This window comes from Oncorhynchus gorbuscha, linkage group LG12 (genome assembly GCF_021184085.1).
Source record: "Oncorhynchus gorbuscha isolate QuinsamMale2020 ecotype Even-year linkage group LG12, OgorEven_v1.0, whole genome shotgun sequence".
NCBI lineage: Eukaryota > Metazoa > Chordata > Actinopteri > Salmoniformes > Salmonidae > Oncorhynchus > Oncorhynchus gorbuscha.
The window spans coordinates 4352182-4372181 of record NC_060184.1 but is presented as its reverse complement, the minus strand read 5'-3'; the positions used below and the strand labels follow the sequence as shown (position 1 = coordinate 4372181).

Here is a 20000-nt window from a genome sequence, read left to right as displayed (position 1 = left end):
GGTTTGAACTCACAACCTTCCAGTTACTAGTCCAACACTCTAACCACTAGGCTACGCTGCCGCCCCACGAGAGAGATGGAGAGGGGGATGGAAAGAGAGTGGGAGAGAGAGATGGAGAGATGTAGAGAGAGATGGAGAGATGTAGAGAGAGTGATGGACAGGGGGATGGAGAGAGAGGTGGAGAGAGAGATGGACAGGGGGAGGGAGAGAGAGGTGGAGAGAGAGAGATGGAGAGGGGGAGGGAAGGAGAGGTGGAGAGAGAGATGGAGAGAGATGGAGAGGGGGAGGGAGAGAGAGGTGGAGAGAGAGATGGAGAGAGAGGTGGAGAGAGGGAGGGAGAGAAAGGTGGAGAGAGATGTAGAGAGATATGGACAGGGGGAGGGAGAGAGAGGTGGAGAGAGATGTAGAGAGAGATGGACAGGGGGAGGGAGAGAAAGGTGGAGAGAGATGTAGAGAGAGGTGGAGAGAGATGGAGAGAGGTGGAGAGAGAGGTGGAGAGAGAGATGGAGAGATGGAGAGAGAGATGGAGGGGGAGGGAGAGAGAGGTGGAGAGAGAGATGGACAGGGGGAGGGAGAGAGAGGTGGAGAGAGATGTAGAGAGATGAGAGAGAGGTGGAGAGAGAGGTGGAGAGAGATATTGAGTAAATGGCAGCGACAGAGTGGACCACGAGTAACAATGAGGCTTCAGACTGCTGGGAATGGCCTAAACGACACACTGATACCAAACTGCAGGGGTCAGCAACAGACAGTAGATATGTACCCTAGTGCAGGGGTCAGCAACAGACAGTAGATATGTACCCTAGTGCAGGGGTCAGCAACAGACAGTAGATATGTACCCTAGTGCAGGGGTCAGCAACAGACAGTAGATATGTACCCTAGTGCAGGGGTCAGCAACAGACAGTAGATATGTACCCTAGTGCAGGGGTCAGCAACAGACAGTAGATACCTACCCTAGTGCAGGGGTCAGCAACAGACAGTAGATATGTACCCTAGTGCAGGGGTCAGCAACAGACAGTAGATATGTACCCTAGTGCAGGGGTCAGCAACAGACAGTAGATATGTACCCTAGTGCAGGGGTCAGCAACAGACAGTAGATATGTACCCTAGTGCAGGGGTCAGCAACAGACAGTAGATATGTACCCTAGTGCAGGGGTCAGCAACAGACAGTAGATATGTACCCTAGTGCAGGGGTCAGCAACAGACAGTAGATATGTACCCTAGTGCAGGGGTCAGCAACAGACAGTAGATATGTACCCTAGTGCAGGGGTCAGCAACAGACAGTAGATATGTACCCTAGTGCAGAGGTCAGCAACAGACAGTAGATATGTACCCTAGTGCAGGGGTCAGCAACAAACAGTAGATATGTACCCTAGTGCAGGGGTCAGCAACAGACAGTAGATATGTACCCTAGTGCAGGGGTCAGCAACAGACAGTAGATATGTACCCTAGTGCAGGGGTCAGCAACAGACAGTATATATGTACCCTAGTGCAGGGATCAGCAACAGACAGTATATATGTACCCTAGTGCAGGGGTCAGCAACAGACAGTAGATACCTACCCTAGTGCAGGGGTCAGCAACAGTCAGACACATTTGTGTTAAAATCAATGCCAGAAAATTGTGTCTTGCTTAGTTTTTTGGTCAAAAATACAATCTTCGGCAAAATCATTCGAAAGGAGATTCCTGCAAAAAATATTATTTGAAGATGATCAGGAAATTAGTTAAACATGAGTTGAATTTCGGGAAACCAGTACTAAATAGTAAAAAAAGAGACATGTAATTGTTGTTATTTTCATATGCAATCTCTTTTTTAGTTAGTTGTGTTACAGTTGCAGTGAACCCCCCCCCCCTGAATCTAGTTGCCTGCTCAGTGTTACAAGTTACATATACGTCAAAATAGAAAGTGAAACTTTATTTCAAATTAATTCACAAACCTAAAATCAGCATACAGTAATTATTATTTTCATTGTTAAAGATTATGATTTATATATTAAGTACTTGAAAATAAGAAAGTAATGTAAAGTATTTTTTCTTCATGATATTTCCTCGGCTTCGTCTCAAAACGACGCAGTTTTTTTTCCCTTTCTAGTACACTAGTTTTGACACGAGCCCTGTGGTACCTGGGCAAAAGTAGTGCACTTCATAGGGACTAGAGTGCCATTTGAGACCCGCGATTAACTTCATAAGAAATGTCCCTCTAATCCTCATTTAAATAGACACTACTGAGGTAAAAAATAAAACTAATGCCGACTAATGTCAGGTAGGAAATAATACAAACAATTCAAACAGAAATAATTAATAATAACAGCAATACAATAAAAGCATTTAGTTGAAACATCAAAGTGCTTCAATAAGTGATGAGAGCATCTGTACAACACGCTTTACAGCAACACGTTAAGACAGGAGGACAACGACCTGCAACACGCTTTACAGCAACACGTTAAGACAAGAGGACAACGACCTGCAACACGCTTTACAGCAACACGTTAAGACAAGAGGACAACGACCGGCAACACGTTAAGACAAGAGGACAACGACCTGCAACACATTAAGACAACTGGTCAACGACTGCTCCAACCGACCGGCTGTTATTCAGTTCTGGAAATAGACAGATAGAATTGATGAACTAGTTGACCTATTTGAGCATCCCTGAGGTGTCCTTCAATCTTCTCTCTCTTTTATACCCTCTTGTTTCCTTCCTTGGCCCCAAACAACCATCTTGCTATGTGATTGGTTCTGGTGTCCTCCCCCCCCCTAACCCATCTTCAGCCTACCTGGGGGCATTGGTATCAAGCGTCTCAAAGTTTTATAGATCACAATTGAATAAGATTACACGGACATAGACACCTGACGCGAGATCAACAGTCCTCCTCTGATGACACATGAATGGCCCCCGGGTCAGTTCCCAGGTGTGATGGCGTGAGCTGTCTGTGTCGGCATGGTGACCAGGTAACTCGACGACCCGTCTAAGAGATGCCGTAGTTGTTGTAGTACGCTGCCGTGGCGTCCGCTAACACGGAGATCAGGCTGGTTTCCGCGACAACGCTGCTCCCAGACGTCACCTGAATGTGACCCGTCACAGTCATTCCTCCTCCGTGTTCGGAGTGGAATACCCCTACCCTCGCTGCCGCCGCACCTACCGCAGTGGAGTTCAGGTACTGGTCGAACTCATCGCGATCGACCTCCCCTAGAAGCTCTACCTGACTCAGCTGGTCCAGTGTCTCCAGTTGACCGTGGTTCTGGCCATGGTTCTGCTCTGGAGGAGGAGAGAGCTGACCCAGGTGGTGCTGGTGGTGGTGACCTGGGGAGAGGTGCCCCAAGTGGGGGTGATGGTGGGACTGGAGGCCCGGGTGGACCTGAAGCTGGGAGGACCATGAGGATGGGCTGTAGTAGGACAGAGGATGTCCAGGGATGAGGCCTCCAGACTGAGCCTGGGACATGTGGGAGAGGTGGGTTAGGTGGGAGTGGGAGCCACAGTGGATGGAAGTCTGGGTATAGTCAGGGTGGTAGGGCGGAGGACTCATGTGACCTCCACCACCACCTCCCCCGGGGGCCTGACCCTGACACTGGTGCTGGTGGCGCTCCTCTGAGCAGGAGACGGATGAAGAGGAGGAAGAAGAGGAGGGGTAGTAGGAGGGGTAGTCGTGGTCCAGGGCCGAATCCAGGGGGGACATCTCAGGTGGGGTGGGGAGGCCGTAGGGGTAGGTGCTGCTGGACGGTACATCTCTTAAGGATCTAACCGGGCTGAGGGAAGAGCGTGATGAAAACCCAACACCACCATCCCCTTCTTTATCCAAACCCAGAGAGAGGCAGAGGCCCCGGGAGTCAGTTAGGGCATTCTGGTCAGGCCCCCCCAGACTGCTCAGTAGAAATCCTGGGTCCACACGCTTACAGATGCGCTTCAGCTGCTTCTTGCGACGAGGGCGATACTTATAGTTGGGGTAGTCCTGCATGTGCTGCACCCGCAGCCTCTCGGCCTCTTCCACGTAGGGACGTTTCTGAAGAGGGGTCAGGGCCTTCCACGACTTGCCTGGCATGAAGAACAGGAAACAGGACTCGTTTAATCGTCCACAATAATCATTGATTTCTTGCTAACTCTTGTATAAGGCCATATACAGAAATAGTTTATGGAGGAAAAACAATGTAACTTATATTATTATTATTATTATTATTATTATTATTATACTATTATTATATTATATTGCATTAGTTGACTGAAACATTGGTGTGGGATACAAAAGAAACAGAATATCAGTTAATCATTCATCTAAATAAAAACGTATACCGTTGTATTAGTACTATGTCGTTAAAACATCCAAGATCACCAGTGTGTTCAGAGTTTCTACCGTTTCAAAAATGAGTTTATCAATAATAAACACTTATTTTATTGCTTATGTTCAGTGGAATGTTCGTTTTTTTTAAAGGATATATTAGAGCAATAGCGCACCATATTAAAATGTTACATGGTGTTGCGTTGACATTGCTTATGATTACATATTTATTGCATTCAAAACGAAAAGCAACTCCCAAATATCATTGAGATAATGAATGAATATCTAGCGAGGATTAAAACAACCAAAGGTTGCAATGCCATCACTTTTAAAGACGCAATTTCCACATGATGGCTTCATTGAATGCGTAATCTTCGTTCTGAGAATGGACAAACAATAGCATATATTTATGGAAAACATTTTCAATTTCCGCTTCGAGGTGAATATGTAAATTAAGAATAAACTATGATATCGCTCTCTCCCATGTTGACTGGATGAATGCATGATATGGTTATTTTCACACTGTAAGACGTGGTACCATTTATTAAAGAGCAACATAATATGAATCATCATTTAATAATGTGAATCACGAACAATTTAACGAAATAATTCATTAATTCATTATTGGTATATCAGTTATACCCGAAGGTCAAACTGGAATGAAATGTAAATCTTAATTCCGAGCCATATAAAGTAACCCCCCGTCAATTCGATATAGGGAATGGATAGGCCTACGCTTTCTAAATTTAAACACATTTCACATATATTTATATTTAACCTCCTAATATAGTTTGACCGTTTTTATATCATTGTAATGAAATAATAGAATACACCATAACGGCGCGCGAGCGAGCGCCAGGACGCACGCGGAGATTTATGCACTAATGCAAATGACCCACAGGCCTCCGGATAAACTACTACTACTGGTAGAAAACATGTAATGGAAATGATTGCATTTTAATTGAATTTAGCGACGTCCAATCATGAATTAACTGCCACTAGAAGTTTTGATCGTTTTAAGGAGATGTGGATGATGCTCAAAATCGCCCCCCCCATTTAAAAAAACTATGTTTTTATGTATTGTATTTTCTTTACATACTTTTAAATACCAAAACAGAAACAAATGTTATGTGCTATCTCAATTAATTTTGAAAAGGTTTAGGCAATTAATAGCTTTGATTTGACGTAGGCTAACTTTTGGCAGAGCATGTGTGGGCCTATAGCACAAGAATACTAATAATTATAAGAATCCTAATCATAATAATAACAATATCAAAATATGTAATTATAAAATGTGAAATACGTCCGTAAAAATAAAGGTGAATCTCACCCAGCATCTTGCTAAGCTCTGCGTTGTGCAGGTCTGGGTTTTGGACAGCCAGGCGCTTCCTCTCATCTTTAGCCCAGACCATGAACGCATTCATGGGCCGTCTGATGCGCGGCTCCGACGCTTTGTCCGCGGGAGTCCTGTGCGAGCCGTGTCCGTCAGGCACGTCCCCATCTCCCGTTGAGCACTCAAAGCTCTCCGGCCATGACGAGTACACGCTGATAAGTGCAGACATGCTCTCTCTTCACTCTCAGCAAAAGTTCGGTTGAGCTTCTCACCTCACGCTCCCGCGGCGCAGTGAAAACTTTTCTCTCTCTCTCTTAATTTGACAATAACAGTGAAATGTTCCGTGACAAATACGTACTATAAGTACATACAAAAAAAACTTTGTTAAAATAGAGAAATGGCTTGATTCTTCAACTGTCTAAATTGGTTGAGATGTTGCCTGGGTTAAACTGGTTGCCTCTGTTGGTTATTGAGAGGGACGGTGTGTCTGGTCGCTGTTCCTCTATGACGTGGTAATTCAGCGTTTCCTTGCGTTTGGAAGGCAAACAGCCCTTTATATTTGAGGAGCAGGTTCCAACATTAAAGCCCGGAGGACTCTCAGCTCCTCCTTGACTGCAACTTGAGACCTGCGAGGAAACAAACAAAAAAAAGGGGACAGGGACATTTATACTCTTCCATTTACTACTCATGTCTTACAGGAAAACAGAAACGGCTTTTACTGTAAGGCTGGTAATGTTAGGAATAACAGAAATATATGGGCCTAATTGGTTCTTAGCTGGCATCCATTATAGAATAAAAATATAACTTTATATTCCCCAATGTGCATGACACTGCTTTCAACTAATATTTGTATGGTAGGTTATCTGTTGATAAGGCACAGGTAAAAGCTTTACTTGTCAATAGATGCTCCATGCATAATGATGGGAAATATCTTTTTAATTTGTTAATACTTCCTTGACTTCAAATGAAGTAGTAGACCTAGTCTGTTGACTTCTACATCGTGTTTCTAAGGATAGTCTACATCGTGTTTCTAAGGATAGTCTACATCACCTGGAGTGTTTCTAAGGATAGTCTACATCGTGTTTCTAAGGATAGTCTACATCACCTGGAGTGTTTCTAAGGATAGTCTACATCACCTGGAGTGTTTCTAAGGATAGTCTACATCACCTGGAGTGTTTCTAAGGATAGTCTACATCACCTGGAGTGTTTCTAAGGATAGTCTACATCGTGTTTCTAAGGATAGTCTACATCGTGTTTCTAAGGATAGTCTACATCACCTGGAGTGTTTCTAAGGATAGTCTACATCGTGTTTCTAAGGATAGTCTACATCACCTGGAGTGTTTCTAATGATAGTCTACATCACCTGGAGTGTTTCTAAGGATAGTCTACATCACCTGGAGTGTTTCTAAGGATAGTCTACATCGTGTTTCTAAGGATAGTCTACATCGTGTTTCTAAGGATAGTCTACATCGTGTTTCTAAGGATAGTCTACATCGTGTTTCTAAGGATAGTCTACATCGTGTTTCTAAGGATAGTCTACATCGTGTTTCTAAGGATAGTCTACATCACCTGGAGTGTTTCTAAGGATAGTCTACATCGTGTTTCTAAGGATAGTCTACATCACCTGGAGTGTTTCTAAGGATAGTCTACATCACCTGGAGTGTTTCTAAGGATAGTCTACATCACCTGGAGTGTTTCTAAGGATAGTCTACATCGTGTTTCTAAGGATAGTCTACATCGTGTTTCTAAGGATAGTCTACATCGTGTTTCTAAGGATAGTCTACACCGTGTTTCTAAGGATAGTCTACATCACCTGGAGTGTTTCTAAGGATAGTCTACATCACCTGGAGTGTTTCTAAGGATAGTCCACATCGTGTTTCCAAGGATAGCCTACATCACCTGGAGTGTTTCTAAGGATAGTCTACATCACCTGGAGTGTTTCTAAGGATAGTCTACATCGTGTTTCTAAGGATAGTCTACATCACCTGGAGTGTTTCTAAGGATAGTCTACATCACCTGGAGTGTTTCTAAGGATAGTCTACATCGTGTTTCTAAGGATAGTCTACATCGTGTTTCTAAGGATAGTCTACATCGTGTTTCTAAGGATAGTCTACATCGTGTTTCTAAGGATAGTCTACATCACCTGGAGTGTATCTAAGGATAGTCTACATCGTGTTTCTAAGGATAGTCTACATCGTGTTTCTAAGGATAGTCTACATCGTGTTTCTAAGGATAGTCTACATCGTGTTTCTAAGGATAGTCTACATCACCTGGAGTGTTTCTAAGGATAGTCCACATCGTGTTTCTAAGGATAGCCTACATCACCTGGAGTGTTTCTAAGGATAGTCTACATCGTGTTTCTAAGGATAGTCTACATCGTGTTTCTAAGGATAGTCTACATCACCTGGAGTGTTTCTAAGGATAGTCCACATCGTGTTTCTAAGGATAGCCTACATCACCTGGAGTGTTTCTAAGGATAGTCTACATCACCTGGAGTGTTTCTAAGGATAGTCTACATCGTGTTTCTAAGGATAGTCTACATCACCTGGAGTGTTTCTAAGGATAGTCTACATCACCTGGAGTGTTTCTAAGGATAGTCTACATCGTGTTTCTAAGGATAGTCTACATCACCTGGAGTGTTTCTAAGGATAGTCTACATCGTGTTTCTAAGGATAGTCTACATCGTGTTTCTAAGGATAGTCTACATCACCTGGAGTGTTTCTAAGGATAGTCTACATCACCTGGAGTGTTTCTAAGGATAGTCTACATCACCTGGAGTGTTTCTAAGGATAGTCTACATCGTGTTTCTAAGGATAGTCTACATCACATGAAAAGTAGAATTTTAAATCCACATTTAATCTGCTGGCTGGCTGTATCAATAAGGTCTGTCAATACATGCCTTGGTTTGACAACTTTATCTTGAACTACATCTCAAATCGCACCCTATTCCCTATTTAGTGCACTACTTTTGACCAGATACTTATGGGTCCTGGTCTATAGTAGTGCACTATATAGGGAGAAGGGTTGTGGTCTAAAATAGTGCACAATATAGGGAATAGGGTGCTATTTGGGATATATCCTTGACCCCGTAGAGAGACAATACATTGTTAATTAAGCCTAATACGTATAAAATGTTATAATCAAGAACAGCTATTAACCTCCAAACTGAACCAATTATCCTCTGAATTTGTGAACTAGCCAGTGGTTAAAACACTGTGTGTGTGTGTGTGTGTGTGTGTGTGTGTGTGTGTGTGTGTGTGTGTGTGTGTGTGTGTGTGTGTGTGTGTGTGTGTGTGTGTGTGTGTGTGTGTGTGTGTGTGTGTGTGTGTGTGTGTGTGTGTGTGTGTGTGTGTGTGTGTGTGTGTGTGTGTGTGACAAATCAGTTTCCTTCACTGGTCTGTGGTCAGCTCTGTGGCAGAGTGGAGAGGATGTCAGACCCAGGAGTTCCTGTTGACAGGACATTCTTAGGCTGCCTGCGGCCATTAAGTAGGCTACACACACCCCTGCAGGACGCCCCCCTCCCCACCACCACCACCCACAGTAGTCTTATTAAGTAGGCTACACACACCCCTGCAGGACGCCCCCCTCCCCACTACCTGAGTCTGTCTGTCTGTCAGTCTGTCTGTTTCTATGTCTGTCAGTCTGTTTCTATGTCTGTCAGTCTGTCTGTTTCTATGTCTGTCAGTCTGTCTGTTTCTATGTCTGTCAGTCTGTTTCTATGTCTGTCAGTCTGTTTCTATGTCTGTCAGTCTGTTTCTATGTCTGTCAGTCTGTCTGTTTCTATGTCTGTCAGTCTGTTTCTATGTCTGTCAGTCTGTTTCTATGTCTGTCTGTCTGTCTGTCTGTCTGTCTGTCTGTCTGTCTGTCTGTCTGTCTGTCTGTCTGTCTGTCTGTCTGTCTGTCTGTCTGTCTGTCTGTCTGTCTGTCTGTCTGTCTGTCTGTCTGTCTGTCTGTCTGTCTGTCTGTCTGTCTGTCTGTCTGTCTGTCTGTCTGTCTGTCCGTCCGTCAAAGTTAAGTGCCGGTGTCAGACACATCTCAAAGTGTGTCCAAAATGACTCTACTCCTTATATAGACCAAATACCTATGGGTCCTGAGTCAAAAGTAGTGCACTAAACTCAGCATCAACAAGAAAACGTCCTCTCACTTTCAACTGCGTTTATTTTCAGCAAACTTAACATGTGTAAATATTTGTATGAACATAACAAGATTCCACAGCTGAAACAAAAACTGAACAAGTTCCACAGACATGTGACTAACAGAAATGGAATAATGTGTCCCTGAACAAAGGGGGGGGTCAAAATCAAAAGTAACAGTCAGTATCTGGTGTGGCCACCAGCTGCATTAAGTACTGCAGTGCATCTCCACCTCATGAACTGCACCAGATTTGCCGGTTCTTGCTGTGAGATGTTACCCCACTCTTCCACCAAGGCACCTGCAAGTTCCCGGACATTTCAGGGGGGGGAATGGACCTAGCCCTCACCCTCCGATCCAACAGGTCCCAGACGTGCTCAATGGAATTTAAATCCGGGCTCTTCGCTAGCCATGGCAGAACACTGACGTTCCTGTCTTGCAGGAAATCATGCACAGAACGAGCAGTATGACTGGTGGCATTGTCATGCTGGAGGGTCATGTTCAGGAAGAGCCTGCAGGAAGGGTACCACATGAGGGAGGAGGATGTCTTCCCTGTTACGCACAACATTAAGATTGCCTGTAATGACAACAAGCTTATACCGATGATACTGTGACACACCGCCCCAGACCATGTCAGACCCTCCACCTCCAAATCGATCCCGCTCCAGAGTACAGGCGTCAGTGTTACGCTCATTCCTTCAACAATAAACGTGAATCCGACCATCACCCCTGATGAGACAAAACCGCGACTCGTCAGTGAAGAGCACTTTTTTCCAATCCTGTCTGGTCCGGCGATGGTGGGTTTGTGCCCATAGGTGACGTTGTTGCCGGTGATGTCTGGAGAGGACCTGCCTTACAACAGGCCTTCAAGGTCTCAGTCCAGCCTCTCTCAGCTTATTGCGGACAATCTGAGCACTGATGGAGGGATTGTGCGTTCCTGGTGTAACTCGGGCAGTCGTTGTTGCCATCCTGTACCTGTCCCGCAGGTGTGATGTTCGGATGTACCGATCCTGTGCAGGTTTTGTTACACGTTGTCTGCCACTGCGAGGACGATCATCTGTCCATCCTGTCTCCCTGTAGCTCTGTCTTAGGCGTCTCACAGTATGGACATTGCAATGTATTGCCCTGGCCACATCTGCAGTCCTCATGCCTCCTTGCAACATGCCTAAGGCACGTTCACGCAGATGAGCAGGGACCCTGGGAATCTTTCTTTTGGTGTTTTTCAGAGTCAATAGAAAGGCCTCTTTAGTGTCCTAAGTTTTCACAACTGTGACCTTAATTGCCTGCCGTCTGTAAGCTGTTAGTGTCTTAACGACCGTTCCACAGGTGCATGATTATTAACTGTTCATGGTTCATTGAACAAGCCTGAAAAACTGTGTAAACCCTTTACAATGAAGATCTGTGAAGTTATTTGTATTTTTACGAATTATCTTTGAAAGACATGTTCCTGAAAAAGGAACATTTCTTTTTTTTGCTGAGTAGTGCACTATGTAGGGAATAGGTTGCCATAGGGCTCTGGTCTAAAGTAGTGCACTATATAGGGAATAGGGTGCCATAGGGCTCTGGTCTAAAATAGTGCACTATATAAGGAATAGGATGCCATTTGAGACACGTATCAATGTGGGGACTTACCCCTCAGGAACAGGAAACAGCACCTGATGCTCCAGATTGCGTAGAGCTGACAACATGACACGACATCACTGATATATATGCCTCCACTTCCTCCTGCAATCCTGACGGGTGTGTGTGAGAGAGAGAGAGAGAGAGAGAGAGAGAGAGAGAGAGAGAGAGAGAGAGAGAGAGAGAGAGAGAGAGAGAGAGAGAGAGAGAGAGAGAGAGAGAGAGAGAGAGAGAGAGTGTGAAAGAGAATGAGAGAAAGAGGGAGAGAGAGAGCGAGTGTGTGAGAGAGAGACACAGAGAGAGAGAGAGCGAGTGTGTGAGAGAGAGACAGAGAGAGAGAGAGAGAGAGAGAGTGTGTGAGAGAGAGACAGAGAGAGAGAGAGAGACACAGAGAGAGAGAGAGAGAGAGAGAGAGTGTGAAAGAGAATGAGAGAAAGAGGGAGAGAGAGAGCGAAGGGCAACCAGTGAAGAACAAACACCATTGTAAATAAAGCCCATGTTTATTTTCCCTTGTGTACTTTAACCATTTGCACATCGTTACAACACTGTATATATACATAACATGACATTTGAAATATCTTTATTCTTTTTGAGTGTAATGTTTACCATTCATTTGTATTGTTTATTTCACTTTTGTATATTATCTACTTCACTTGTTTTGGCAATGTTAACATGTGTTTCCTATGCCAATAAAAAACCCTTGTATTGAGAGAGAGAGAGAGAATTTGACTTTCTGTCTTTCTTAAAGTCCAACAAGTCCTCCAGACCCCCTTGCCAGTCCCCAGTCTCTGCCATCACCTGCAGTGGCAGAAACATTGGAGGCCCCTAACCCTTTGGCCACTCAAACAACCCTCTTACCAGGTCAGACGGTGCCTCCTGGACCTCCCCAGGAATCTCTCCAGTCCTGTTTGTTGAGCCAGGACTTCCGGGATTGTTCACCCCTCCTCCCCCAGCAGCCGCAGGACACCCAGCTTTAGAAAAATCCCTGCCATCAGTCGCTTCTGCATAGTGGCCGATTGAACCAATCTCAAAAGCATGGTTGGATTGTGGAAGATAGGCTCCGCCCACACCCACAGCCCAGGCTCCACACCCCCTTCTCGTGTGGGCCTTAGCAGCTGCCAGGCCCTCAGCACCGCAGAGTAAAAAATCAGAGAGACCTGCTGTACTCCTCCTCTCCAGCCTCATCAGGAGCAGCTGCCGGTCCAACTCTAATCCACCAGATCTCCTCAGCAGCGCCCATGCTTGTTCCCTCCAGCCGATATCAGTATCTGCTGCGTTTGGTCAGAATGCCGCCACCCTGCTCTTCAGTTCCACCCTGTTCTGTCCTCCTTCCTCCTTCAACACCTCAGCCAGTGATGGCCTGACCAGAAAAAACCCACCAGCTTGAGTTGCAGGTCTGTGTAGCCGACCGGCGGGAGGGTTTAGGACAGCAAGTATATGCCACAGGTAGGATGCCACCAGGTTGTTGATTATCACCTCCCTCTATATGACTCCAAGTCCTTCCTGACTCACCTCTCCGAGCCCAGGTACACCCACAAAATGTTAAGCCCTTCACAACCCCACTGCACACCCCTAGGGGGCCCTATCCCTCCATGGCCCACATAACAGGGCTTTGCTCTTGACCCAGTTCACCTTAGCTGATGAAGCTCCCTCGTACACCTTCAGACTAGTCTCTAGTGCCTGCATATGCCCATCCCTGACCATCACAGAAGCGTAAACGTAAACTCCGACACTGCTATGCCTGTCAACACACCCATGTTGTCTAGCACACTACCCGCTGTCTCCTGCGTAGCAGGCCCCAAAAAGACTCAATGGTTAGTGTATATATCTGCTCCGATAGAGGGCATCCTTGTCTAATGCCCCGTCTCACCCAGACTGGCCTATAAGCCCCCCTCCCACCTTGACTGTACATGATGCCCCAGCATACAACATCTTCACACAGGTCAAAAACCTTTCCCCCAAACCCAAATACAGACATCACATTAAACCGATACTCATGGTCCACTCTCTCAAAAGCTTTCTCTTGGTCTAAAGAGACCAGTCCAAAGTTCACATTAGAACCTCTCAACAAGTGCAACATGTCCCTGATTAAGAACAAGTTGTCCATGATTGAGAGTCCCGGGGGTGGAGGAGGGTGTCAAGCGGAAGAGGAAAAAGGGGGAGAAGAAAGGATGTGGGAGGGGAGAGGCTGGAAGGGGAGAGGCTTGGGGGGGAGTCTGGGAGAGGAGAGTCTGGGAGAGGAGAGTCTGGGAGAGGAGAGTCTGGGAGAGGAGAGTCTGGGAGGGGAGAGTCTGGGAGGGGAGAGTCTGGGAGAGGAGAGTCTGGGAGAGGAGAGTCTGGGAGAGGAGAGTCTGGGAGGGGAGAGTCTGGGAGGGGAGAGTCTGGGAGGGGAGAGTCTGGGAGAGGAGAGTCTGGGAGAGGAGAGTCTGGGAGAGGAGAGTCTGGGAGGGGAGAGTCTGGGAGGGGAGAGTCTGGGAGGGGAGAGTCTGGGAGGGGAGAGGCTGCGGTGGTCAAAGACACTAAGAAAACTTTGCCCCAACTAGAGAGAAAGCACAGGTCCATCTCAGGATGGGAGATGGACATGAGGAGGAGGAAAGGGAGTCTGAGGAAGAGGACGATGAGGCTTTATTTTCAGACTCCTCCTCAGTGGATCCAGAGTTGACTGTCTGTCAGGCAGAGGGGTCAAAGTACACGGTGAGGGAGTCAAGGCTCCTGAATGAGACTAAAGTGAAAAAAGGTCAAAATCAGTACAACACGCTATGAAAAATGAGGGGCATGGTGTCCTCTCGCCCAGGAAACGGTTTAGGTTGAGGAAGTAGATCACAACATAAAGGTCGAACTTCTGGCGCTGTTTAGATGAAGAGTGTTTTTCTGGTACTGTGGCTTTTTGAGATTTGCTATTGGTCACTTTCTTGGCTGGTGTTTCTCCCACTTCATATGGAGACTCTTGGGTTAGGATCACTTAATATAAATGGTGCCAGATATGCGGGAAAGAAGAGTTGGGTGAAAATGTCAAACAAAAACAAGTTCAGGTGTTGTTTCTGATGTAGTGATGTAGTGAATGAAGTCGATTGGGGGCTGGTGGAAAGGGGCAAGTGTGTTGTGTTGTGCCATGGGACATATGTTAGTGCAGGGGTGGCAGTACTTTTTACACTGGCCCTGGCCGTACAAATGTGCTTCCACAAAGGAGGTGTGTAGTAAAAGCAGAAAATAACAACAGGTTTTTTGTTCTTATAAATGTGTAAGCGCCTAACAGGCAGAGTGGGGTGTGTGTGTTTGGGTTTCTTAGACAGGAACTCTCACAGGTGGGGCCTGAGGAGACACTGGTGGTCGGCGGGGACTGGAACTATACGATGGATTTCATGAAAGACAGAAACGGGGAGGAGCCTCATTCAGGCTCAGTGGGTGTGGTAAGGGACATCATTTAGCAGTTTGACCTGGTGGATGTTTGGACTAGACCCAGCCTTATCTACACCACCCTTCATAGCATGACTAGACCCAGCCTTATCTACACCACCATCCATAGCATGACAAGACCCAGCCTCAGCTAGTAAACTTACCAAACCAGATTTGATCATCCGTAATAAATGGAGGCAGATTCGCAACTACGAGTCGAAAGAGGATAAATCGGCACCAACACATCCCTTACACATATTCCACTAGCAAATCAGCCTACCCTCCAAATGTACTCTTTTCATGAACATAACCACTGCTTTGGTCATTCTGGATGCGGAATGTATAAATGCAAGTCCTACTTGTTTGCTGACCGTGAGCAGAACCTCCTCCACCTTTTCTCCAATCTCAGGAACACACCTGAAAGCGTAACGACAGTGTCTCCTCCGCGCTAAACCCCAAGAAACTAAAACTCTGTCCTCTACCTCTCTATCTTTGAAAAAAAAACAGTGGTCACCACTAAACTAACCCTCCACCATAGAATAGAGAAATTGAAAGAAAAGACCAATAAAATAATCAATCAAATAAGTAATGACAGGGCCCTCCACACAAGCCTCTCAACTAAGAAACACTCCCAGCATGCACTGAGAGAGAGATTCCCTCAAAAACGAATGTGGGATATGCATCAACAGGAACCTTGGGAAAATCCTCTGCACTTTCATTAACAGCAGATTCGTACATTTCCTCAGTGAAAACAATATACTGAGCAAATGTCAAATTGTCTTTTTACCAAATTACTATACAACAGACCGTGCATTCACCCTGCACACCCTAATTGACGAACAAACAAACCAAACAATGTCTTATCATGCTTTGTTGATTAAAAAAATGCCTTTGACTCAATTTGGCATGAGAATTTGGCATGAGAATTTGGCATGCTCTACAAATGGATGGAAAGTGGTGTTGGGGGGAAAAACATACGACATTATAAAATCCATGTCCACAAACAACAAATGTGCTGTAAAATTGGTTAAAAAAACACACGTTTCTTTCCACAAGGCCGTGGGATGAGACAGAGATGCTCCTTAAGCACCACCCTCTTCAACATATATTTTGGGAACAGGGCTCCGGGCAGCCGAGCGGAAATGGAGGAAAACTCGCCTCCCTGCGGACCTGGCATCCTTTCACTCCCTCCTCTCTACATTTTCCTCCTCTGTCTCTGCTGCTAAAGCCATTTTCTACCACTCTAAATTCCAAGCATCTGCCTCTAACCCTAGGAAGCTCTTTGCCACCTTCTCCTCCCTCCTGAATCCTCCTCCCCCCCCCCTCCCTCTCTGCAGATGACTTCGTCAACCATTTTGAAAAGAAGGTCGACGACATCAGATCCTCGTTTGCTAAGTCAAACGGCACCGCTGGTTCTGCTCACACTGCCCTACCCTGTGCTCTGACCTCTTTCTCCCCTCTCTCTCCAGATGAAATCTCGCGTCTTGTGACGGCCGGCCGCCCAACAACCTGCCCGCTTGACCCTATCCCCTCCTCTCTTCTCCAGACCATTTCCGGAGACCTTCTCCCTTACCTCACCTCGCTCATCAACTCATCCCTGACCGCTGGCTACGTCCCTTCCGTCTTCAAGAGAGCGAGAGTTGCACCCCTTCTGAAAAAACCTACACTCGATCCCTCCGATGTCAACAACTACAGACCAGTATCCCTTCTTTCTTTTCTCTCCAAAACTCTTGAACGTGCCGTCCTTGGCCAGCTCTCCCGCTATCTCTCTCTGAATGACCTTCTTGATCCAAATCAGTCAGGTTTCAAGACTAGTCATTCAACTGAGACTGCTCTTCTCTGTATCACGGAGGCGCTCCGCACTGCTAAAGCTAACTCTCTCTCCTCTGCTCTCATCCTTCTAGACCTATCGGCTGCCTTCGATACTGTGAACCATCAGATCCTCCTTTCCACCCTCTCCGAGTTGGGCATCTCCGGCGCGGCCCACGCTTGGATTGCGTCCTACCTGACAGGTCGCTCCTACCAGGTGGCGTGGCGAGAATCTGTCTCCTCACCACGCGCTCTCACCACTGGTGTCCCCCAGGGCTCTGTTCTAGGCCCTCTCCTATTCTCGCTATACACCAAGTCACTTGGCTCTGTCATAACCTCACATGGTCTCTCCTATCATTGCTATGCAGACGACACACAATTAATCTTCTCCTTTCCCCCTTCTGATGACCAGGTGGCGAATCGCATCTCTGCATGTCTGGCAGACATATCAGTGTGGATGACGGATCACCACCTCAAGCTGAACCTCGGCAAGACGGAGCTGCTCTTCCTCCCGGGGAAGGACTGCCCGTTCCATGATCTCGCCATCACGGTTGACAACTCCATTGTGTCCTCCTCCCAGAGCGCTAAGAACCTTGGCGTGATCCTGGACAACACCCTGTCGTTCAAATCAAATCAAATCAAATCAAATTTTATTTGTCACATACACATGGTTAGCAGATGTTAATGCGAGTGTAGCGAAATGCTTGTGCTTCTAGTTCCGACAATGCAGTGATAACCAACAAGTAATCTAACTAACAATTCCAAAACTACTGTCTTATACACAGTGTAAGGGGATAAGGAACATGTACATAAGGATATATGAATGAGTGATGGTACAGAGCAGCATACAGTAGATGGTATCGAGTACAGTATATACATATGAGATGAGTGTGTAGACAAAGTAAACAAAGTGGCATAGTTAAAGTGGCTAGTGATACATGTGTTACATAAGGATGCAGTCGATGATGTAGAGTACAGTATATACATATGCATATGAGATGAATAATGTAGGGTAAGTAACATTATATAAGGTAGCATTGTTTAAAGTGGCTAGTGATATATTTACATCATTTCCCATCAATTCCCATTATTAAAATGGCTGGAGTTGGGTCAGTGTCAATGACAGTGTGTTGGCAGCAGCCACTCAGTGTTAGTGGTGGCTGTTTAACAGTCTGATGGCCTTGAGATAGAAGCTGTTTTTCAGTCTCTCGGTCCCAGCTTTGATGCACCTGTACTGACCTCGCCTTCTGGATGATAGCGGGGTGAACAGGCAGTGGTTCGGGTGGTTGATGTCCTTGATGATCTTTATGGCCTTCCTGTAACAACGGGTGGTGTAGGTGTCCTGGAGGGCAGGTAGTTTGCCCCCGGTGATGCGTTGTGCAGTCCTCACTACCCTCTGGAGAGCCTTACGGTTGAGGGCGGAGCAGTTGCCGTACCAGGCGGTGATACAGCCCGCCAGGATGCTCTCGATTGTGCATCTGTAGAAGTTTGTGAGTGCTTTTGGTGACAAGCCGAATTTCTTCAGCCTCCTGAGGTTGAATAGGCGCTGCTGCGCCTTCTTCACGACGCTGTCAGTGTGAGTGGACCAATTCAGTTTGTCTGTGATGTGTATGCCGAGGAACTTAAAACTAGCTACCCTCTCCACTACTGTTCCATCGATGTGGATAGGGGGTGTTCCCTCTGCTGTTTCCTGAAGTCCACAATCATCTCCTTAGTTTTGTTGACGTTGAGTGTGAGGTTATTTTCCTGACACCACACTCCGAGGGCCCTCACCTCCTCCCTGTAGGCCGTCTCGTCGTTGTTGGTAATCAAGCCTACCACTGTTGTGTCGTCCGCAAACTTGATGATTGAGTTGGAGGCGTGCGTGGCCACGCAGTCGTGGGTGAACAGGGAGTACAGGAGAGGGCTCAGAACGCACCCTTGTGGGGCCCCGTGTTGAGGATCAGCGGGGAGGAGATGTTGTTGCCTACCCTCACCACCTGGGGGCGGCCCGTCAGGAAGTCCAGTACCCAGTTGCACAGGGCGGGGTCGAGACCCAGGGTCTCGAGCTTGATGACGAGCTTGGAGGGTACTATGGTGTTGAATGCCGAGCTGTAGTCGATGAACAGCATTCTCACATAGGTATTCCTCTTGTCCAGGTGGGTTAGGGCAGTGTGCAGTGTGGTTGAGATTGCATCGTCTGTGGACCTATTTGGGCGGTAAGCAAATTGGAGTGGGTCTAGGGTGTCAGGTAGGGTGGAGGTGATATGGTCCTTGACTAGTCTCTCAAAGCACTTCATGATGACGGAAGTGAGTGCTACGGGGCGGTAGTCGTTTAGCTCAGTTACCTTAGCTTTCTTGGGAACAGGAACAATGGTGGCCCTCTTGAAGCATGTGGGAACAGCAGACTGGTATAGGGATTGATTGAATATGTCCGTAAACACACCGGCCAGCTGGTCTGCGCGTGCTCTGAGGGCGCGGCTGGGGATGCTAACTAACATCAAGGCGGTGGCCCGTTCCTGTAGGTTCATGCTCTACAACATCCGCAGAGTACGACCCTGCCTCACACAGAAAGCGGCGCAGGTCCTAATCCAGGCACTTGTCATCTCCCGTCTGGATTACTGCAACTCGCTGTTGGCTGGGCTCCCTGCCTGTGCCATTAAACCCCTACAACTCATCCAGAACGCCGCAGCCCGTCTGGTGTTCAACATTCCCAAGTTCTCTCACGTCACCCCGCTCCTCCGCTCTCTCCACTGGCTTCCAGTTGAAGCTCGCATCCGCTACAAGACCATGGTGCTTGCCTACGGAGCTGTGAGGGGAACGGCACCTCAGTACCTCCAGGCTCTGATCAGGCCCTACACCCAAACAAGGGCACTGCGTTCATCCACCTCTGGCCTGCTCGCCTCCCTACGATTGAGGAAGTACAGTTCTCACTCAGCCCAGTCAAAACTGTTCGCTGCTCTGGCCCCCCAATGGTGGAACAAACTCCCTCACGACGCCAGGACAGCGGAGTCAATCACCACCTTCCGGAGACACCTGATACCCCACCTCTTTAAGGAATACCTAGGATAGGATAAGTAATCCTTCTCACCCCCCCCCCCCCTTGAAGATTTAGATGCACTATTGTAAAGTGACTGTTCTACTGGATGTCATAAGGTGAATGCACCAATTTGTAAGTCGCTCTGGATAAGAGCGTCTGCTAAATGACTTAAATGTAAATGTAAATGTTAAACAGCCACCACTAACATTGAGTGGCTGCTGCCAACACACTGACACTGACTCAACTCCAGCCACTTTAATAATGGGAATTGATTGGAAATGATGTAAATATATCACTAGCCACTTTAAACAATGCTACCTTATATAATGTTACTTACCCTACATTATTCATCTCATATGCATACGTATATACTGTACTCTATATCATCGACTGCATCCTTATGTAATACATGTATCACTAGCC

At 46.6% G+C, this 20000-nt stretch overlaps 1 protein-coding gene across 2 annotated transcripts; it reads right to left on the bottom strand.

Annotated features, from left to right (window-relative positions):
* Positions 1–1895: 1895 nt before the first annotated feature.
* On the bottom strand, positions 1896–12352 carry LOC123991525 (transcription factor Sox-7-like). Of its 2 annotated transcripts, XR_006830815.1 has the most exons (5): positions 12212–12352; positions 11366–11466; positions 5600–6228; positions 2568–4028; positions 1896–2536 (listed from the first exon to the last, which is right to left on the bottom strand). XR_006830815.1 is itself a non-coding variant. In XM_046293142.1 (4 exons), the coding sequence occupies exons 3-4, from the start codon at positions 5829–5831 to the stop codon at positions 2965–2967; spliced, it is 1296 nt and encodes a 431-aa protein (XP_046149098.1). In that variant the 5' UTR covers positions 5832–6228; positions 11366–11466; positions 12212–12352; the 3' UTR covers positions 1896–2964. The 2 variants fall into 2 exon arrangements, 1 of the variants encoding a protein (XP_046149098.1); XM_046293142.1 differs by having other exon boundaries at positions 1896–4028.
* Positions 12353–20000: the final 7648 nt, after the last annotated feature.

What these genes read in the sequence shown, in the direction of transcription:
- LOC123991525 (XM_046293142.1), bottom strand. Translation starts at nt 5,831, where the DNA reads ATGTCTGCACTTATCAGCGTGTACTCGTCATGGCCGGAGAGCTTTGAG. An exon ending in AGAGCTTAGCAAGATGCTGG is followed by an intron (nt 4,029 to 5,599) that starts GTGAGATTCACC and finishes TCTTCATGCCAG; the next exon opens with GCAAGTCGTGGAAGGCCCTG.